The following is a 24,009-nucleotide window of genomic DNA, read 5'->3' as shown; positions in this document are numbered from 1 at the left end:
TAGCTCAGTGGATTGAGAGTCAGGCCTAGAGACAGAAGGTCCTGGGTTCAAATCTAGCCTCGGAAACACTTCCCAGCTGTGTGACCCTGGGCAAGTCACTTGACCCCCATTTGCCTAGCCCTTCCCACTCTTCTGCCTTGGAATCAATACACACAAGACAGAAGGTAAGGGATTTTTAAAAAGAAGAATAAGGGTGAAGCAAAAATGTCCATTTTTGCCACTATTATTCAATATTCAACTAGAAAAGCTATCTACAGAAATAAGATGGGGAAAAATTGAAGGAATAAAAATAGGCAATGAGTTTAAAGAGGATATGATGGTATACTTAGAGAACCCTAGAGAATCAATTAAAAAACTAGTTGAAACAATTAACAACCTTTGCAAAATTGCAAGAAATAAAATAAAACCACACAAATAATCAGCATTTCTACATACCAAGAGCAAGGGATAAAAAGAGAAATTCTATTTAAAATAACAACAGACAATATAAAATACTTGGAAGTCTACTTGCCAAAACAAACCTGGATTACATGAACACAATTATAAAATGTTTTTCCACAACAAATAAAGACAGATTTAAACCAATGGAGAAATATCCCAAGCCAGTTGAATAAAAAATAGCAATTCTATCTAAATTAATTTATTTCTTCAGTGCTATCCTAATCAAATGCCAAAGAATTACTTTAAAGAGCTAGAAAAAAATGGTAATTTTATAATTTATAATTTTATAAATTTATAATAAAAACAAAATTCATCTGGAAAAACAAAAGGCTATCAAAGGAATGAAAAAAAAAAAAGCATGAAGGAAGGCATTATGAAACTACCAGATTTCTAACTATATTACAAAGTAGTAATCCTCAAAACAATCTGCCATGGGCTAAGAAATAGAGTGGTGGATTGGTGGAAAAAATTAGGTACCCAATAGATAGTAGTAAATACCCACAGTAATTAGTGTTTGATAACCAAAAAAATCTAAGTTTTTGAAGTAAGAACTCACCATTTGACAAAAATTGCTGGAAAAGCTGGAAAGCAGTTTTGGCAGAAATTAGGCATAGACCAACAACTCATACTATATACCAAGATAAGGTCAAAATGAGTACATGATTTATACATAAGGGATGATACCATAGGCAAATTAAGGGAGCAAGGAATATTTTAATTATCAGATATATGGATAAAGAAAGAATTTATGAACAAACAAGAGATAAAGAGGATCATGGAAAGCAAAAGGGATAATTTTGATTACATGAAATTAAAAGGCTTTTATACCAACAAAACCTACATGATCAAAATGAGAAGGAAATCAGGGAACTAGAGAAAAAATTTCTATTCAATGTTTCTCTGACAAAAGACTTCATCTCTCAAATTTTTGAGAAATCAAATCAAATTTATAAAAATAAGAGCCATTTCCCAATTGATAAATCAAAGTCATATGAAAAAATACTCAATCACTATTGATTAGATATGTGAAAATTAAACAACTTTAAGATACCACCTATCTCATGACTACTAGATTGGCTAACAAGACAGAAAAGGAAAATGACAAATGCTGAAGGAAATGTGAAAAAAAAAAACCTGGGACATTAATGCTCTGTTGGTGGAATTGTGAACTGGCCCAACCATTCTAAAAAATAATTTGGAACTATACCCTAAGAACTATAAAACTGTGCCTTGCCCCAGTAATACTAGATCTATACCCCAAAGAGATGTTGGTAATTTTGCAAAATCATTCAGGGTTATTGAGTAGGAGGTTAACATAGTCAGACTCAGATTTTAGGAAAATTGCTTCTTCTGAAATGGAGACACGAAGCATGGAGGGGAAACCAGAAAGCTAGTGTAGAAATCCAGGCAAGAGAATGATAAGGGCCTGGACCAAGGTGGTGGTAATGTCAAAAGAGAGATGGGTCATATACAAGAAATATCACCAAAAAATGTATGAATAGAAAAGGCAGACTGGTTAAATGGTTTATATGAGACACAGTAGGAGGACATCCAACTACACTCCATTAGAACCCTCAAAAAGAAAAAAGGAAGGCACACTGGTTTGAATCTCTGCAGAATTATATAAGAACATGGATAAAAAAGGCAGAGTAGATTATAATCTGCATCAAGAGAGGAAAAAATCTCATCAATGAATTATGGAAAGTATAGAGTGGAAGTGTGGTATAGTCGCAATTTATGGCCCAATCTCTTCTACTTGCTAGGACTGTGTTCTTGAGGTGGTCAATTAATAGCTCTATGCCTGATTTTCCTCATCTATAAAATAAGGGGGTTGGATCAGATGATCTACAAAGTTCTTTTCCAGATCTAAATCCTATGATTCCTATTTATGTCCAAGAAAGTAGGTTGTCCAATTCCAGAGAATGTATCATTTCTTTAATTAACCTCTTCATCAAATACCTTGAGGAAGGTTTGATATACAGAGCAGACTCAAAAGTACCATTACCAAACATTCATTAAACTTACCAACTTTCAGAAAAGTTTTCAGTTCCAGTGGTCGGAGCACTGGTTGTTTCTCTAAACGACCATAAGTTTCTGCTATGCTCTCTACTTCCACTTTAGGACACTTAAATAGCTCATAAGTACCATCTCGGTTCTGTATGAAGCTGCGGGTGATTTCCAAGGGCATCTGACCACAAAGACAATACCAGAAAAGAATTAGAAGGGCCAAATCTTTAGTAAAGCAGACAATTCAATGATTTTTTTTTAACTTTACTAGTTTAGTACACTCAAACATTTGATTTCTCCTTTGCACTTCAACATGATTATATCAGCAAACTTGGCCCTTTTTCCTGCCCACATCCATCCTTTACTTTCTACATCCATACTGTAATCCTTAATGTGAACCATAGCAAATTAATTATCTCCAGGAATCAGTGCAACTTCATTCAAATCTGCTTATCATCATCAGCACTGTTCCTTGGTTTGTAAATAAGCTTATTTTTTCATATCCCACCTAATTTCACCTACCTCCTCAAAACTTTCCAATGGCTGCCCACCATCCACCATTCCAAAATAAAGCCCTTTGACTCACTTTCTGATTGAATTCCCCTTTACCTAGAGGTGCTAGAACTTGATTTTTTCCTTCTATACCATTCTACCTACCTAGAAACTACTTGTAGGTTGCCCTGAGATAATCATTGAAGCCCACTGTATAACTTTAGGGCCCATAGGTATTAGTCCACAAGTCACATATAAGCTACACAATCCCTACAAAAGTTGGTTATCTTTCACCTGGGAATTTGACATGACTTATCAATGTAAACTGGTATTGAATCAGTTGCATTCATTACATTAGCCTTTCCATTGTATAACTAACCCTCAACTAATAAATTCATTTCCAAAGCCTATATTATCTGGTCAGAGAAAGTTTTAAAATTGCTCAAGGATCTCTGAAGGGTAGAAAAAATACAAATAGATACTTTAATGGTGTTGGATAAGACAATAATTCCAGCTCTGCAGAATTTTGATGCCTAAGCCTCCAGCAGCACACCCAGCATATGATCCATGCAAAGTCTAAAACTGACTTCCATTAAAATCAAAGATTTCAATATTCATCAGGAAAGTATGGATTTCTTAATACTAGCCCAGTCATCACTGGTTTTACATGTAAACAAATTGCAAAGAAAGATCCTCCAAATACCAAAAATTAATAATTAGTGCAAAGTTGTCTTAAAAGCTAAATTCATAAGGCTTCTCTCAGAAGGCCTCCTCCATCTGGACCTCTTCAGTTTATGATCTGCTGATCACCCCTTCCTACTGATCACTATCTCCTGCCCTGACTCCCATGACACTACTCTTCCCTTGTGATCCTCTTCTATCTCTCATTCTTTTTTGTCTCCTAGTCTGGAGCCATGATAACTCAACTCCCTGCTTAACAATGTATGTTTCCCAAGGCTCTCTCCTGGGTCTGCTTCTTTCTCCATATCCTTCCTCTTGGAATTCTCATCAGCTCCTTTGAATTAAATTATAATCTTTATGCAGATAAATATTTGCTAAAGCTATATATCCACACCAGTTTCTCTCCTGACTACTAGTCCTCTATCACCAACTTCCTATGGGACATTTTGCTATGGATGGCCCACTATCATCTCCAACTCAACAAAGTCAAAGGAAAATTCATTAACATCCCTATGAAATCCGTCTCTCTTTCAAATTTCCCTATTTATGTTGAGGAAACCACTATGCTTCTAGTCACTAAGGTCTGCAACCATGGAGTGATGTCCTCTCTGTGCCTCACCTTCCATATCCACTCACTTGACAAGTCTTATCCATCTAATTCTACATTTCACATCCCTCTCCTTCCCTATACTCACAAGATCAGTGCCTTGTTTAGCTACTCATCACTCCTTACTTAGACTACTTTCATAGCCTCCTAATTTCTCTACTTCTAAAAGCTACTCTTCTCAGTGCCTCCTCCAAACAGCTACCAAATTTATCTTCCTGAAGCACAGTCACCGCAGTTCTCACAACACCAATGGCTCTCTCTTTCCTGCAGGATAAAGTATAAATTCTTCAGTTTGGCATCTAAAGCTCATTACAACCTGGCTCTAGCCCACCTTTCTGGACTTACTTCACATAACTCACCTTCAGCGTATTCTATTTTTCAGCCATTTTCAGCAACTGTCTGCTCTTTACTGCCTGATCTTTCTTGAAGAGCACTCTCCTCTCCTAACCTCCAACTCCTGGAATCCTTAGTTCCCCCTTAGTTCATCTCAAGTGCTACTTTCTAAAGAAAAGTTGTTAGTGTTCTTACCAAGTGTGCTAGTAATTGTTTTACAACCAGCTCTCTGAAAAAAGAAATGCATGCCAACACACTTTTAATTTTTTTAATTTGAATTAAAATTTTGAATAAAAATTGTATTCATAATACATTCATATTCATTTTTAAATTTTTTATTTTTAAATTTTTATTTATTTAAATTTTTAATTAATTTATAATATAGTGATTTATAATAAAAATTTAATTGAAATTTTTAAAACAATAATTTTTAAAATCTAGACAAGCAAAAAACCAATAAATTAAGCCCTGATTTGTAACATTTGATGATTTCTGAGATGTTAACATTTGCTCACATTGAAAATTTTAACATTATCTCTAAGTTGGCATAAGCTGGCTCCAGCACATCCCTGATATTCTCTCTCCTCAAATAATCATGATTTTAGAGTTGGAAGGAACCTCAATAACTATTTAGTTTGATCCATACCAAAAAAAGAATCCCCAACAAAAATATTTATAGCCATGCTCTTTGTAGTAGCAAAAAAATTAGAAAATGAGTGAATGCCCTTCAATTGGGGAATGGCTAAACAAATTGTGGTTATCTGTTGGTGATGGAATATTATTGTGCTAAAAGGAATAACAAACTGGAGGGATTCCATGTGAACTGGAACAACCTCCAGGAATTGATGCAAAAAAGGAGCAGAACCTTATTCACAGAGAGAGATGCACTGTGGCACAATCCAATATAATGGACTTCTCTACTAGCAGCAATGCAATGATCCAAAACATTTCTGAGGGATTTATGAGAAAGAACACTTGTGGGAGCAGAAACACAGAAGAAAAACAATTTCTTGATTACATGGTTTGATGGGGATATGATTAGGGATGTAGATGCTAAACGATCACCCTAGTACAAATATTAATAATATGGAAATAGGTTTTGATCAATGATACATGTAAAACACAGTGGAATTGCATGTTGTCTATGGGAAGGGGGTGGGAGAAAGGGAGGGAAAGAACATTAATCATGTAACCAGGGAAAATTTTTCTTAATCAATAAAATTAAATTTTAAAAAAGGATCATAAAACTTTATGAAGTTTTTGACAGTGTTGTTATGGGGTTCGTATTTGTGTAAAGAACTTTACAAGTATTAAAGCTTTGTGTAAATATAAAAAAAAAAAGAGGGAGGTCTCTGCAATTCAGTGAACTGTTGTAATAGGTTATCTATGCTGCCATAAAAGTTGGAGTTGGAAAAGGCCTCATTTTGTAGAAGAGAAAACTGGGGCCCAGAGTGGTAATCAAGACCCCATACCAAAGTAAAGAGGAGGGTAAAGATTCTAATCTAAGTCTTCCTGATCCAAATCTAATGCTCTTTCAGCTATACTACTTGGGTTTTACTAAGCAAAATATAATATGTATTAAATAATAAACTAGCATTTCTTTGAATAAAAAAAACTTTTTTATAGTAGGAGAGATCAACTTTGAAGCCAGGACCCAATAAGAACCTGACATGGTAAGAATCATAAATTAAGGTCTATGTCTGTCATATTTCTGTGCTTTTCACCAGACAGTTGCGATAACAAACTTTTCATACCTCTGGGGTATCTAAGATTTGCTTAACCTGCAGGATATTTGTGATGTGCCAGGTGTATTTAGAGAAGGTCCCCAGCGGCAAGGCATCTTTTCGCACAAAAGCTGCAATTAAAAACAGGACATGGTTAATAATCATAGCTTATATTTGTAGAGAGCTTTACGATTTACTAAAAGCTTTACACAACAGTAACTTTGATTTTATTTATTATATATTTATTAAAGAGTTAATGTTGGGGCAGAGCCAAGATGGCGGCTTAGTAGCAGCAAAAGTCAAAACTCACTCTGACAATCCTTCCAAACCAATCTTTAAAAAGCACCTCAAAAAGAGAGGAGTCAAAACCCAACACCAAGAGAAAGTCAAAGGGTTTTCCCACTGAACACAACTTGAAAGGTAGGCAGAAAGAGTTGATTTTTCACAAGATAAAGGGGAACCAGAAGCAAAACTGCGCAAAGAGGAATGCTGGCCGACCACCTACTATGCCAGATTCTGTGACTAGGCATAAGCTAACTTTGGGGTCCTGGGACAGTGTACTATACCAACCAAAGAGCATCTCAGAACCACTTCCTTGAAGTCTCAGGCCTTGTAACCAGCCCACAATGAGGCCCAGAAGTCCACAGCACAGGATCTTTTCAAGCTTGTAGCTATGGTGAAGACCTAGACCCAGGGCAAAATAGCTTACAGTGCCAATTCCTATAAGCCAGTAGCAGAAGAGACAGAATCATCAAGAAGCTTTCAGAATTCCCAGTTCATAGGCAAAAAAAAAAAAGACTGGAAAAATAAACAAACAGCAAAAGACTTAATCCTCAAAAATTTCTATGGGGACAAAGAACAAAACATAGAATCAACGGGGGTGGTGAGATCCAACAAAAAATGCAAAACTTCAAAAAAAAAAAAGGGAATTGGTCTCAAGTTTGTGAATTTTAAAACTACTCCACCCTACTCAGACCGTACTTTAGTAGAAGATTTGATTTAGCTATTTCCTGATTTGTAACAATGGAGATACTTAGTCTAACAGAATCAGGTCTTGGGAACTCTACATTGCTCCACCCTACTTAGTTTAACAAGGTCAGGAATGTCTGCACCCATACTCAAGGATTAAGTATCTAAGAAGATGGCCTTCAACAAACATGTGCAGAAACAGCTGACAGACCCCTGGGCTGTCCTAAGTCAAGCTAAGCTAACATTGGTATAGATGAGATGCAGGAAAGTGACGTAAAACCGTCTATATAGGGCATATGACTTCCTCTCTTTACTCTCTTTCCCCAGAGAGGCGGCTCTGGCTTGCAGTATGCTAAGCATTCTGACATCTTGGTGTGGTGGCAGCTATTGTCTGGGTTTTGGTGATGAGTTTGCCCTTGAGCTAATTCAGGTTCAAGCATCTTGGCTGAGCCCTCTTGGAGTTCAGGCTGATTCCTTCCTCCTTTACTCTCCAAAACCTTACCGTCCCAGAGCCTCTAATCTTCTCCCTGGCACAAGCCAGGCAGGAGAAATTCTACACCCTTTCCTTCTCCCTTCTTCTTAATTTCTTTCCACTATATTAATTAAATCTTCATAAATTTCCAGCTAACTTGGGTATTTTTTTTAATTTGGGATATCCATGGCAACCAAGTAATTAATATAGTTTAGGTCACAATGCTAAAATTATCCTTTACAAGTTCTGGAAGAACTCAAAAGGAATTAAAAAATCAAATAAGATAGATCAAAGAAAAATGGGGAAAAAGAAATGAAAGTAATGCAAAAAGAAACTAGCTTAATAAGCAAAATTGGTCAACTGGAAAAAGAGGCACAAAAATCCAATGAAGAAAAAAAGCTTCCAAAAAACCAGAACTGACCTACTGAAAAAAGAAGCAAAAAAATTCAATGAAGAAAAGAGTTCCATGAACCAAGTAGAATGTACAAAATGGAAAAGGAGGAGAAAAAAGTCATGTAGAAAGTCAGTCTTTAAAAATTAGAGCTAGACAAAAAGAAGCTAATGACTTCACGAGACATCAAAAAACAACAAAACAAAATCGAAAGAATAGAAAAAATACAAGAAAATATGGACTATCTCACTGAAAAAAACTAACCTGGAAAATAGATCGAAGAGAGTCAATTTAAGAAGTACCAAACTATCTGAAAATCAGGGGAATAAAAAAGGAAGTAGTGGGAAGGGGAGTAATATAAGGGGGGAAAGGGACAAAGGAGAAGTGACTAAAAGTAAAACACTGGTATGGAGGGGAAAATTGAAAGGAGAAAGGGCAAGATTAAAAGTGGAAAAAATCAAGATGGAGGGAAATACACAGAAGGTAATTATAACTGTGACTGAGGAACTCACCCACAAAATGGAAGCAGATAACAGAATGGATTAAAAACCAAAATCCAACCATAAATTGTTTATAATAATAAATACATTTGAAGCAGGAAGACACTCACAAAGTAAAGGTAAGAGGCTGGAGCAAAATCTATTGTGCTTCAACTAAGACAAAAAAAGCATGTGTAGCAATCATGATCTTAGACAAAGCAAAAATAGATATGATTAAAAGAGATAATGAAGGTAATTACATCTTGATAAAAGGTAGTATAGACAATGAAGAAATATCAGCACTTAACATATATGCACCAAATGATACAGCATCCAGATTTTTAAAGGAGAAACTAAAGGAGCTTACGGAGGAAATAGATTATAAATATATACAGGGGGGGACACCTCAACCTTCCCCTATTAGAACAAAATAAATCTAACCAAAAAAATAAATAAGAAAGGCATAAGAGAAGTGAAGAAATTTTTAGAAAGGTTAGATTTAATAGATAACTGGAGAAAATTGAATTGGGATAAAAAGGAATATACCTTCTTTTTAGCAGCATATGGTACATAGAAAAAGACCATGTACTAGGGCAGGGATGGCAAACCTTTTAGAGACCAAGGGCCCAAACTACAACCCCTCATGTCTAATGTGAGCTCCTGACCTTACCCCAGATAGGAGAGGGAGAAAGCACTCCCATTGGGCTGCTGGACAGAGGGGTGGATGATGGGGAAAATGTCCTCAGACGCATGTGAAGAGGGAGAAGGGAATAGCCCCCTCCAACACACATGCTATAGGTTCGTCAACAGAGTGCTAAGACATAAAAACTTCATAGTCAAATGCAGGCAAGGGGAACTAATACAACTTTTTAGATCATAATGCAATAAAAATTATAATCAACAAGGGTTCATGAAAAGGAAAATTAAAAATTAATTGGAAACAAAATAATCTAATTCTTCAAAACAGGCGGATCAAAGAACACATCATAGAAACAATCACTAATTTCATTAAAGAGAATGTGAATGACAAAGAGAAGACTACATATCAAAATTTATGAAATGCACCCAAAACAATACAAGGGAAAATTTATATCCCTGAGTGTTTATGTCAATAAAATGGAGAAAAAGTACATAAATGAATTGAGCATACAACTAGAAAAACTAAAAAAAGGACAAATTTTAAATCCCTAGGTAAAGACTAAATTGGAAACCCTAAAACTTAAGGGAGAAATTAATAAAATTGAAAGTATAACTATTGAACTAATAAATAAGACTTTGAGCTGGTTCCACGAAAAACAAATAAACTAGATAATACTGGTTAATGTGATTTTAAAAAGAAGAGAATTAACAGTATCAAAAATGAAAACGGTGATTTCACCTCTACTGAAGAGGAAAATTAAAGCAATTATTAGGAGTCATTTAGCCCAATTTTATGACAATAAATCTGATAATCTAGGTAAAATGGATGAATATTTACAAAAATAGAAATTGCCTACATTAACAAAAGAGGAAATAGAATACTTAAATAATTCCATCTCAGAAAAAATAAATTGAATAAGCCATCAATGAACTCCCCAAGAAAAAAATCCTCAGGGCCAGATGAATTCACAAGTGAATTCTATCAAACATTTAAAGAACAATTAATCCCAATACACTGAAAAGTATTTGGCAAAATAAGCAAAGAAGGAATCCTACCCAAATTCTTTTAATGACACAAATATAATGCTGATCCCTAAGCTAGGAAGACCAAAACAGAGAGAGAAAATTACAGACCAATTTGCTTAGTGAATATTAATGCAAAAATCTTAAATAAAATACTATCAGAGAGACTACAGCAATATACCACAAGGATTATTTCACTATGACCAGGTAAAATTTATAACAAGAATGCAGAGTCGGTTTAATATTAGGAAAACTATCAGCATAAATGACTGCATCAATAATCAAATTAACATAAATCACATGATTATCTCAATAGATGCAGAAAAAGCTTTTGACAAAATACAACACTGAATCCTATTGAAAACACTAGAAAGCATAGGAATAAAAGGGTCTTTCCTTAAAATAATAAGTATTTATTTAAAACCATCAGCAACTATCATCTGCAATGGGGATAACTTTGAAGCCTTTCCAGTAAGATCAGGAATGAAGCAAGAATGCCTATTATCACCACTATTACTTAATATTCTACAAAAAAAATGCTAGCTTTAGCAATTAGAAAAGAAAAAGAAATGGAAGGAATTTAAGTAGACAATAAGGAAACTAAATTATCACTTTTCATGGATGATAGGATGGTACACTTAGAGAATCCTAGAAAATCAACTAAAAAACTAAATGAAATAATTAATAACTTTAGCAAAGTGGCAGAATACAAAATAAACCTACATAAATCATCAGTGTTTCTATGTATTTCCAACAAAAATCAGCAGCAAGAGTTAGAAAGAGAAATTCTATTTAAATCACTATCGACAATATAAAATATTTGGGAATCTATCTGCCAAGACAAACATGGGGATTATATGAACACAATTACAAAACACTTTTCACACAAAGTTAGATCTAAACAACTGTGAAAACATTAATTGCTCAGACATGTGGGATCTCCTTAAAAGAGTTCCATAGTACGTGCTTTGGCTAGCAAAAAAATAAAGGGAAGGCAGGTAGGTGGTACAGTGGATAAAGTGCCACCCAGGAGGTCCTGGGCTCAAATCTGACCTCAGACACGTCTTAGCTGTGTGGTCCTGGACAAATCACTTAACCCATTTGCTTAATCCTTGTTCTTTCTGTCTTAAGAATTGATGCCAAGACTTCTGGTCAAGATGGCGGCTTAGAGAGAGCTAAAGTTCAGATCTCCGGGAACCCTTCCTAACCGATCTCAAACTGTATGCTCCTAGGACACCGAAATTCAAAACAAACAACAGGATAGATCCCGGGAACCCTCCTCCTGGACCTGGATCAAAAGGTACGCGACCCCCCCCCCCCCCAGCAGTCCACCCCTAGCTATGGGCAAGGGAAACAGTGTGTACAGAGTGACTTAGAAGAGAGCATGCTCAGTCTTGTGCATGGCTAGGAAAGCCTCTGACCCTTCACCCCAGCTTCCCCCAGGTTAGGCGGGAAAACAGGTTTCTTTGTGTTCACCTGGCTAAGAGAAACCACACCTATACCTTGTCATTAACCAATGATAATCATCCCTATGTACTGTGTCATATCAAAGAGATTAAATACCAGGCCACAGCAAGCTCCGCCCCTCTTCTCTCTCTTCCTCACTTGGATCTCAGCTCTCACTGATGCCTGTCCTTGCTGGAGCTTGGCCATCTTTAATTCCTTTCCTGATCTACCTCTCCCACCTGGGACCTGGCCATTAGCCAGGCACTTTCTTTTCTCTATCATGTCTCTAGCCTGTGTGGTATTAAATTTGGATTGTTGGATGGGTATAAGCCTTCTGAGTAGTCTACTGATTGGAGTTTCTGCTGGGGCTCCTTTGTAATCAATAAGGCCTGGATTTCTGACTCATTCCTACCACCTCATATCTCTAATTTGGCTCCGCCACCCCCCTCGCGGCATACAGAACTTCTATCCTTCCTCTATCTTCCTATCTTGAGGCTTCTCGCGGGTTCGAGGAAGCTTCACCCCCAAAAGCCGGAACCCAAGATCACTCGTATCTAAGGGGTAGGCAGAAGGAAGGTCCCAGGACCCATCCCCCCCAACCCAGAGAGCTGAGTCTGAGGCAGCAGCAGGAACCTAAGAGCCAACAAAAGGACTTCAGGGCTGGCTATTCTGAAGGCCGCATCCTGAAAACAACCTGAGCCAGTCGCAGGGGCACCTAGACAGCAGGGAAACAGAGGGAGACATAGGGGAGCCTGTAGCCCCCTGGCTTGATCCTTCCGTCCGAGTCTCAGGGAAGGTCCCTGCTCTAAGACACACTCAGTCCAACCCAGCTGAAGTTAATCCTATCAGGAGCCCTCAGAGCTCTGGGAAGCCACGGCCCCTCCCTCCTCAGAGTGCAGAGTCTTCTAAAACTACAGTAACCCTCAGGGCCGGCAAAAGGACCTCAGGGCCAGCTATTCAGAAGGCCACATCCTTAAAACAACCTGAGCCAGTCGTGGGGGCACCCAGACAGCAGGGAAACAGAGAGAGACAGAGGGGAACCTGTAGCCCTCTGGCTGGATCTTTCTGTCCGAGTCTCAGGGAAGGTCCCTGCTTTTAGACACACTCAGTCCAACCCAGCTGAAGTTAATCCTATCAGGAGCCCTTGGAGCTCCTGGAAGCCTCGGCCCCTCCCCCCTCAGAGTGCAGGTCCTTCTGGCCCACAAAGGCTCTGAGATACCTCACAGACAGTGCCAAGCCAGACTCAGACCATGGAAGTAAGGCAATGAGGAAGCATCGGGAGGGAACTGAGAGCAGTAACACCCGCAAACGGACAATTCGCCTGGGGCTAAAGCCTCTGAACACCAGACAGAGATAAGAAAAGCTAGTCCTCCCCACTCAGATAGAGATTGGAAACAGCACAGAAAAGCCCCAAAACTCCAAGAAAAACAAGAAGAAGTGGGATACTTTGGACACATTTTATGGAGCAAAAATACAAAATACAGAGGAGATAGAAGAGGAAACACAAGCAAATGCTCTGAAACCATCCAAAGGAAACAGAAACTCTCCACAAACCCATGAAGAATTTGAATCAGAAATAATCAAAAAGATAGAAGCCTTCTGAGAGGAAAAGTGGGAAATAAGGCAAAAGAAATACACATCTATAAAACCAGCTTCACCAAACTGAAAAGAAAAACCAGGCTTTAAAGGTCAGAAATCAGCCAACTGGAAGACAACGTGCACGTAAAAGAGCAAGAATTAATAAAGCAAAGCCAAAAGACCAAGAAATTAGAAGAGAACATAAAATATCTCACCGACAAGGTCATAGACTTGGAAAATAGAGGGAGAAGAGACAATTTAAGAATAATTGGACTACCAGAAAAGCCAGAAATAAACAGCAAACTCGACATAATAATACAAGATATAATCAAAGAAAATTGCCCAGAGATTCTAGAACAAGGGGGCAATACAGGCACTGAAAGGTTTCACAGAACACCCTCTACACTAAACCCCCAAAAGACAACTCCCAGGAATGTAATTGCCAAATTCCAAAGCTTTCAAGGAAAAGAAAAAATCTTACAAGAACCCAGAAAAAGACAATTTAGATATAAAGGAATGCCAATCAGGGTCACACAAGACCTTGCAAGTTCCACTCTGAATAATCGTAAGGCATGGAACATGATTTTCAGAAAGGCAAGAGAGCTGGGCCTTCAACCAAGAATCAGCTATCCAGCAAAACTGACTATATGCTTCCAAGGGAAAGTATGGGCATTCAACAAAATAGAAGATTTCCAAGTTTTTGCAAAGAAAAGACCAGAGCTCTGTGGAAAGTTCGATATCGAAAAACAAAGAGCATGGAATACCTGAAAAGGTAAATATGAAGGAAAGGGAAAAGGAGAAAAATGTTATCTTTTTCTTTTATTCAAACTCTCTTCTAAAAGGACTATATTTATATCAATCTATGAATAGTAATATGTGGGGAAAATGTAATGTGTAAATAGGGGGAAAAGAAAGACCAAATAGAATAATCTTTCTCACACAAAGATTCACACAGGAAGGGAAGGGGAAGAAAACTCCTATAAGAAGGAGAGGAAGAGAGTTTTTACTTAAACCTTACTCTCAGGGAAATCAACTCTGAGAGGGAAGAACATCCAGATCCATTGGGATCTTGAATTCGATCTTACTCAACAAGGGTAGGGAGAAGGGAAAACCAAGGAGGGGAGGGGGAGAGGGAACATAAAAAAGGGAGAGAAGAAGAGGGGGTGGGGGAGGGAACAAAAAGGGAGGAGCTAGAAAGGGAAATATATCAAGGGAGGGGACAAGGGGGACTGATTTAAAATAAATCACTGGATTAAAAAGTTAGAGCTAAAGAAGAAAGGTTAGAATTAGGGAAGGATATCAAAATGCCAGGGAGTCCACAAGTGACAATCATAACTTTGAACATGAATGGGATGAACTCACCCATAAAACGTAGACGAATAGCAGAATGGGTTAGAATCCAAAACCCTACCATATGTTGTCTTCAAGAAACACACATGAGGCGGGTAGACACCCACAAGGTCAGAATTAAAGGATGGAGTAAGACCTTCTGGGCCTCAACTGACAGAAAGAAGGCAGAAGTTGCAATCATGATATCTGATAAAGCCAAAGCAAAAATAGACCTGATTAAAAGGGATAAGGAAGGTAATTATATTCTCTTAAAAAGGACTTTAGATAATGAGGAAATATCACTAATCAACATATATGCACCAAATAATATAGCACCCAAATTTCTAATGGAAAAACTAGGAGAATTGAAGGAAGAAATAGACAGTAAAACCATATTAGTGGGAGACTTAAACCAATCATTATCAAATTTAGATAAATCAAATCAAAAAATAAATAAGAGGTAAAAGAAGTGAATGAAATCTTAGAAAAATTAGAATTAATAGACATATGGAGAAAAATAAATAGGGACAAAAAGGAATACACCTTCTTCTCAGCACCACATGGCACATTCACAAAGATTGACCATACACTAGGTCACAGAACATGGCATACAAATGCAGAAAAGCAGAAATAATAAATGCAGCCTTTTCAGATCACAAGGCAATAAAAATAAAGATCAGTAATGGTACGTGGAAAACCAAATAAAAACCTAATTGGAAATTAAACAATATGATACTCCAAAATTGTTTAGTTAGAGAAGAAATCATAGAAACAATAATTTCACCGAGGAAAATGACAACGGTGAGACATCCTTTCAAACCTTTTGGGATACAGCCAAAGCAGTAATCAGAGGTAAATTCATATCCCTGAGTGCATATATTAACAAACTAGGGAGAGCAGAGAACAATGAATTGGAAATGCAAATAAAAAAACTCAAAAGCGATCAAATTAAAAACCCCCAGCAGAAAACCAAACTAGAAATCCTAAAAATTAAGGGAGAAATTAATAAAAATCGAAAGTGATAGAACTATTGATTTAATAATTAAGACTAGAAGCTGGTACTTTGAAAAAACAAACAAAATAGACAAAGTACTGGTCAATCTAATTTAAAAAAGTTAAGAAGAAAAGCAAATTAACAGCATCAAACACAAAAAGGGGGACATCACCTCCAATGAAGAGGAAATTAAGGCAATCATTAAAAATTACTTTGCCCAATTATATGGCAATAAATACACCAATTTAGGTGATATAGATGAATATATACAAAAATACAAACTGCCTAGACTAACAGAAGAAGAAATAGAATTCTTAAATAATCCCATGTCAGAAAATGAAATCCAATAAGCCATCAAAGAACTCCCTAAGAAAAAATCCCCAGGGCCCGACGGATTCACAAGTGAATTCTTTTTTTTTTTTTTATAAACCCTTACCTTCTGTGTTGGAGTCAATACTGTGTATTGGCTCCAAGGCAGAAGAGTGGTAAGGGCTAGGCAATGGGGGTCAAGTGACTTGCCCAGGGTCACACAGCTAGGAAGTGGCTGAGGCCAGATTTGAACCTAGGACCTCCTGTCTCTAGGCCTGGTTCTCAATCCACTGAGCTACCCAGCTGCCCCCTCACAAGTGAATTCTATCAAACATTCAGAGAACAGTTAATTCCAATACTATACAAACTATTTGACATAATAAGCAAAGAGGGAATTCTACCAAACTCTTTTTATGACACAAACATGGTACTGATTCCAAACCCAGGCAGGTCAAAAACAGAGAAAGAAAATTATAGACCAATCTCCCTAATGAATATATAGATGCAAAAATCTTAAATAGGATACTAGCAAAAAGACTCCAGCAAGTGATCAGAAGGGTCATCCACCATGATCAAGTAGGATTTATACCAGGGATGCAGGGCTGGTTCAATATTAGGAAAACCATCCACATAATCGACCATATCAACAAGCAAACCAACAAGAACCACATGATTATCTCAATAGATGCAGAAAAAGCCTTTGATAAAATACCACATCCATTCATATTAAAAACACTAGAAAGCATAGGAATAGAAAGGTCGTTCCTAAAAATAATAAACAGTATATATCTAAAACCATCAGCTAATATCATCTGCAATGGGGATAAACTAGATGCATTCCCAATAAGATCGGGAGTGAAACAAGGATGCCCATTATCACCTCTACCATTTGACATTGTACTAGAAACACTAGCAGTAGCAATTAGAGAAGAAAAAGAAATTGAAGGCATCAAAATAGGCAAGGAGGAGACCAAGCTGTCACTCTTTGCAGATGACATGATGGTCTACTTAAAGAGTCCTAGAGATTCAACCAAAAAGCTAATTGAAATAATCAACAACTTTAGCAAAGTTGCAGGATACAAAATAAACCCGCATAAGTCATCAGCATTTCTATATATCTCCAACACAGCTCAGCAGCAAAAACTAGAAAGAGAAATCCCATTCAAAATCACCTTAGACAAAATAAAATACCTAGGAATCTATCTCCCAAGACAAACACAGGAACTATAGGAACACAACTACAAAACACTTTCCATACAACTAAAACTAGACTTGAGCAATTGGAAAAGCATTAACTGCTCATGGATAGGATGAGCCAATATAATAAAAATGAACATCCTACCCAAACTTATCTATTTATTGCCATACCCATTGAACTCCCAAAAAATTTCTTTACTGATTTAGAAAAAACCATAACAAAGTTCATTTGGAATAACAAAAGATCAAGAATATCCAGAGAAATAATGAAAAAAAAAACACAAATGATGGGGGCCTTGCAGTCCCAGACCTCAAACTATATTACAAAGCAGCAGTCATCAAAACAATTTGGTACTGGCTAAGAGAAAGAAAGGAGGATCAGTGGAACAGACTGGGGACAAGCAACCTCAGCAAGACAGAATACGATAAACCCAAAGATCCCAGCTTTTGGGACAAAAATCCACTATTCGATAAAAACTACTGGGAAAATTGGAAGACAGTGTGGGAGAGATTAGGAATTGATCAACACCTCACACCCTACACCAAGATAAATTCAAAATGGGTGAGTGACTTAAACATAAAGAAGGAAACCATAAGTAAATTGGGTAAACACAGAATAGTATACATGTCAGACCTTTGGGAGGGGAAAGACTTTAAAACCAAGCAAGACATAGAAAGAATCACAAAATGTAAAATAAATAATTTCGACTACATCAAATTAAAAAGCTTTTGTACAAACAAAACCAATGTGACTAAAATCAGAAGAGAAACAACAAATTGGGGAAAAATTTTCATAGAAACCTCTGACAAAGGTTTAATTACCCAAATTTATAAAGACCTAGACCAATCGTACAAAAAATCAAGCCATTCTCCAATTGATAAATGGGCAAGGGACATGGATAGGCAGTTTTCAGATAAAGAAATCAAAACTATTAATAAGCACATGAAGAAGTGTTCTAAATCTCTTACAATCAGAGAGATCCAAATCAAAACAACTCTGAGGTATCACCTTACACCTAGCAGATTGGCTAACATGACAACAGAGGAAAGCAGTGAATGCTGGAGGGGATGTGGCAAAGTAGGGACATTAATTCATTGCAGGTGGAGTTGTGAACTGATCCAACCATTCTGGAGGGCAATTTGGAACTATGCCCAAAGGGCGATAAAAGAATGTCTACCCTTTGATCCAGCCATAGCACTGCTGCATTTGTACCCCAAAGAGATAATGGGGAAAAAGACTTGTACAAGAATATTCATAGCTGCGCTCTTTGGGGTGGCCAAAAATTGGAAAACGAGGGGATGCCCATCAATTGGGGAATGGCTGAACAAATTGTGGTATATGTTGGTGATGGAACACTATTGTGCTAAAAGGAATAATAAAGTGGAGGAATTCCATGGAGACTGGAACGACCTCCAGGAAGTGATGCAGAGCAAGAGGAGCAGAACCAGGAGAACATTGTACACAGAGACTAATACACTGTGGTATAATCAAAGGTAATGGACTTCTCCATTAGTGGCGGTGTAATGTCCCTGAACAATCTGCAGGGATCTAGGAGAAAAACACTATTCATTAGCAGAGGACAAACTGTGGGAGTAGAAACACCGAGGAAAAGCAACGGCCTGACTACAGAGGTTGAGGGGACATGTCAGAGGAGAGACTCTGAACAAACACTCTAATGCAAATACTAACAACATGGCAATGGGTTGGAATCAAGAACACATGTGATACCCAGTGGAATCACGCGTCGGCTATGGGGGAGGGGGGGAGGAAAAGAAAATGATCTTTGTCTCTAATGAATAATGCTTGGAAATTATCAAATAAAATATTATTTAAAGAAAAAAAAAGAATTGATGCCAAGACAGAAAGTAACAATATTTTTTAAATTAATAAATTAAAAAATAAAATGAGATGTATCCCTCACATAGAATAATTTCTTCAGATGGAAAAAAAAAATCACAAACTTAGTGATTCAAGGTATACAAGTCTTATGTGGAAGACAAACAAAGGTTTCTAGTACTAATACTACCAAATGCGGTATTATTTGAAAACTGAGGGCATAAACATAAATGGGCAAAGTATTGAAAACAGAGGTTCTAAGTTTCCTAGAAATCAATATCCTCTCATCAAATAACATTTACAGAAGAAGAAGCACCATGGATTCCCAACTATACCTCTCCTTAGATGGTCTACCACTAACGATTTATTGTGAGGTCCTTGAGGACAGAAAAGCATTTTTCTTTCTTTGTATCCCCTTCATTTAGCTCAGAATCTGATACAGAATAGGCACTCAATATATGCATGATGAATGGTTGACTTTAGTCACTGTTCTGTTTTTTCTCCCCTATTTCTAGCAATTTAATATTAAAATTACCAGACTGAAGTTCTTTAAGTGTTTTGAGATCTTTGGCAAAAAAAGTCATAAAGCTTATATAAATAAGTAAAACAGAATAATGATTTAATGATGTATGTAGATCAAGCCTGAGAGTTATCTGGACCTTCTAAATAATGTCTCACAGCCACAGAAAAAAGAATGGTCATCAAAAACCATCATATACTATGATATTTTAGGAAGTCTTATCCAGATCTAAAAAAATCAAACTTCAGGGTAAGGAACCCTTTCAGTAATATAACTTCAGCTTTTTTAATTTCCCAGGTTTGAAGTTCCTTGAATCATTTGATTAATATGTATTATAATGAAAACTTGTCCTTTTTAAGAGTATGGCCGAGGGCAGTTAGGTGCCTCAGTTAGAGAGTGAAGTCTGGAGACAGGAGATCCTGGGTTGAAATCTGGCCTCAGACACTTTCTGGCTGTGTGATTCTGGGCAAGTCACTTAACCCCCATTACCTAATCCTTTCTACTCTTCTGTCTTGGAACCAATATATAGTATTGATTTTAAGATGGAAGGTAAAAGTTTAAAAAAAAATGTGGTCAATATTATAAGCCTATTATATTATAGCCTAATATATTATATTAGCGCCAACCCCCTACTTCATGTTACTGGCACATGACTCTATACTGCTGGCAGAAAACCACCCTTCACATCCATACAGCCAGGAGTCTGAGTATTCCTGAAAGATCCTGTACCTGTGGTGGAGTTGGGGAGCCTTTTCTTTGCACTTCCAACAGAAATCCTCTGCTGTAGAGCATCAAAGAAGGACTGAGGAATGTGGAATACCAATGGCTCTGGTTTGCCTAGAAAAAATGAAAAGAAACTGAAGTAAAGAAACTAAAAGAATTTTTTTTTTACTGAGGAAATGGAAAAGGACATGGTATTAAAGATCAATTAATATCTAATTATTACTGTCAGTGAGATTTCTTCATATAGAAGCAAAAGGTGAATTTTTGTCTCAGCTTTTGTTTAATAAAAAAAAAAATTAAGTCCATATTTCACAAGTTAGAATCAACTCTAGACCTAAAGCTGGGTTTTTTTTTTGCCCACTAAAAATGTAATAAAACTTATTATGTATTTATGTGAGTATTACTACTCACAACAGACAAGTATCTATTATAGAGTGTTTTTCTCTAAGCACATCAGCTCTTTTTAATCATCATGCCAGACATTCAAAAATTTGGAAAATTCTTATCCAACCACTTCAAAAACACAAAATGTTAAGATTAACAAGGATTGGTCAAGGTAGAAACAGAATGGTTCAGAGAATGAGTTCTATAGTTTCAGAGCTGCCTTGCCAAAGCTCTGCCTTTTCCTAACAGATACCAACAAATAGGTGGAAAATACTTAGGATCATTTGTTATAACAGAAAAATGCCCTTTATCTGCCTGCTTTATTCTTTGCAACTCTTCTAATACTATAGAGGGCACAAATGTCCTCCTTGCCAGTCTTGAAACCTTGGTGTCATCCTTAAGTAGGCAAGGTGAAACTCATTAAGTCTTTTTCTTAATTTTTAAATTTTTTTTATTTTAATAACAAATTCCCATCTAAGTTTTCTAAAATCATATGATCTATATTGTCTCTCTCCCTTCTTCAGTCCCCCCTCCAGGAGCTGACAAGCAATTCAATCTGGGTTATACATGTATTACCACACAAAACACACTTTCATATTATTTATTTTTGTAAGCAAATATCTTATAGAACAAAAAGTCCAAAATATCTACTCAAATAAACAAGTGATAAATCATGTTTTCACCTGCCTTTCTACTCCAATAGTTCTTTCTCTGGAGAGGGATAGCATTCTTTGTCCCTCAGAATTGTCCTGGATCACTGTACCGCTCTTAGTAGCAAAGACTATCACATTTGATTATGGAACTCATTAAGTCTTGCTATTTCTACATTCAAAATTTCTTTTGTACGCTTACCTTCCTTTCCACTTCACACAGCCTCCACCCTCCTGGGAACCCTCACCTCACACTTAGGCTATTAAAATAGTCTTCTAATCAGTCCTCATACTCTGAGTCTCTTCACTCAGCTGCCAAAGCAATTTACCCAAAATGGAGGTTTGATCATGCCATTCTACTAATCAATAAGTTCCAGTGGTTCCCTATTAGCTCTAGTAACAAATATAAAATGCTATATTTGCCATTAAAAGCCCTGGGGGGGGGGGGGGAGTAGCTAAATGGCTCAGTGAATTGAGAGCCAGGCCTAGAGATGAGAGGTCCTAGGTTCAAATATGGCCTCAGACACTTCTTAGCTATACGACACTGGGCAAGTCAGTTGACCCTCACTGCCTAGTCCTTACTGTCTTTTTCCTTAAAACTAATGCACAGTATTGATTCTAAGATGAAAAGTAAGGGTTGTTTTTTTTTTAAATAAATCCCTTTACCAATCACCCCCTTCATACCTTTCCAATCTTCTCATTCTTTATACCCCTCCCAACACTACAACCCAACTACAGGGGCCTTCTTGTTCTACCTGGAACATGAGCCTCTTATCTCAACTCTGAACCATTTTATGGATTGCCTGGAATATATTCCTTCTTCATATCCATCTCTACTTTTTGGTTCCTGGTCTCCAAAATTTAAATGAAATCCCACCTCCTGCAAGCATTTCTTCCACTCTGAATGCCTTCCTTGTGAAATTATCATTACTTACAGCATACGTATCTTATGTGCATATAGTTATTTTTGTGTTTTCTCCCTCATTAGAATGTGAGTTCCAAGGCAGCTAGGTAGCAGAGTGGATAGAACATCACACCTGGAAATGGGAAGACCTGGGTTCAAATTTGGTCTCAGACAACTCCTAACTATGTATCCCTGGGCAAGTCACTTAACCCTGACTGCCTTAGCTTTGCCATTCTTCTGTCTTAGAATTGATACTAGGATAGATGACATGGGATTAATAAAAGAATATGAGTTCCACTGAGGGCAGGGGTCATGTTTTTGCTTTTCAATGTATCACTATTACTAAGTACAGTTCTGCAACATAGTAAGCACTTACTAAATGTTTGCTGAAAGTTTGATGTGTTGTATACCAAATACTAACTTTTTAGCTTATATTTCAAGATTCTGAAATTTATTATCTCACTACATTCACCTGCTTATACATTCTAGCATGCATTTAATTTCATTTCATTTACCCAAATCTGTTTCCATTCCCAGGATATCATTTTCTTCCCTGTGATTTGGAATATCTGCATTTGTAATATAGTCTTCCTGAAATGCCCTGTTCCTCTTCTCTATAACCAAAGCCAGAATCTCTCCATTTCATGATTCAATACCTCTACTAAGCCTTTCCTAACTTTCCTAAATCAGACCATAATTCTATTTAATTCTGCATGCCATACAATTGTAGAAGGACACAGAAAAACCACAGTATCTCAAAAGTGATTGGGATAATGAAGAGCCTGAAAACCAAGCCCTGAGGAATGGTTGAAAGAAGTATAGATGTTTAGCTTATAGAAGAGAGTAGTCTCAGGGGGCAACAACATCTGTCTTCAGAAATCTGAAGAACTGTCACAAAAAGAGGAAGTAAACTTAATCTATTTTATAAGGTAGACTGGTAGGAGTTAATAGATTTCAGCTCAAAATAAAAAATTCTAACTAGAACTAGATATGAATGCAAAATGTGGGCTGCTTTGAAAAGTAGTGAGTTCACTGTAATATGGAGTGTTAATAGAAGCCAGATGACCATTTGTCAAGAATATGGCTGAAGGGTTTCCTACATGGCCCATCTAGAGGCCAGATCTCCCTGTATCTGTAATGTCCTTTCCAAGCATAAGCTTCAACAACTAATCTTACACCTGAATGTAGTTGTTCCATTTATTTGAGCAGAACTAAACACTTGGATATATAATTTTACTTCATCAAATGAGAAAGCACTTAAAAGTACCATATAAAGATGAGTAATTATATTGTTTCACTTGCTTATGTTTTCTTTACATGAAGTTTTGTCATGTATCCATTCTCTCTCCATTAAATTTTCATCCTTAGATCTTAGACTACTTCTTCAACTTTTCTCATATCCCCTACACAGGGCTAGTAGTACAGTGGGTACTCACTAAGTTTTAGTTACTGCTACTATTTTTTTATACTTCTTAAGACTTTTTATTAGCACTGTATTTTTACTATGATTTTTATTCTCATCCACTATAACCTTCTCATTCCTTCTTGCCTGAAGCATTTGAATTTTCATCCTATTAGTATCATAGAAAAAAAGTAACAGACAAAGGCTCAATAATGCTATTTCAGAATAAAGTAACAACTCTATAATACAATTGAGTTCCTTCTGTTTCCAGAAAGAGCTCAGTTGAGAAATAAGTACTTACCATCAAACTGATAATGCATAGTTTGGTGGATGCGTTCTGTGACACTGGCCAGCCAATCTTGGAAGGATAAAGTCACTTGTGATTCATCTAGCAGTTGATTACAGGCTGAAAAACAAGAATCTCTTCAAAAACAACTACTTTTGCTCACAATACAAAGTCAAGAACATGGAGGAAAGT

At 36.8% G+C, this 24,009-nt stretch overlaps 1 protein-coding gene across 15 annotated transcripts in view; it reads right to left on the bottom strand.

Moving 5' to 3' along the window:
• The window catches only part of C1H2orf42 (chromosome 1 C2orf42 homolog), a 48,484-nt gene that overhangs the window by 10,796 nt on the left and 13,679 nt on the right, over positions 1-24,009 (bottom strand). For all 15 annotated transcript variants that reach the window (XM_007476300.3, XM_056813467.1, XM_056813470.1 and 12 more), the window contains 4 exons: positions 23,833-23,937; positions 20,198-20,305; positions 6,316-6,416; positions 2,467-2,629 (listed from right to left, as the gene is read on the bottom strand). In XM_007476300.3, the coding sequence (XP_007476362.1) occupies positions 2,467-2,629; positions 6,316-6,416; positions 20,198-20,305; positions 23,833-23,937 (477 nt within the window). The remainder of the gene's footprint in view (positions 1-2,466; positions 2,630-6,315; positions 6,417-20,197; positions 20,306-23,832; positions 23,938-24,009) is intronic.

The sequence above is a fragment of the Monodelphis domestica genome, chromosome 1, assembly GCF_027887165.1.
Source record: "Monodelphis domestica isolate mMonDom1 chromosome 1, mMonDom1.pri, whole genome shotgun sequence".
In the NCBI taxonomy this organism is placed as follows: domain Eukaryota; kingdom Metazoa; phylum Chordata; class Mammalia; order Didelphimorphia; family Didelphidae; genus Monodelphis; species Monodelphis domestica.
This window is presented reverse-complemented; position numbering and strand designations above follow the sequence as displayed.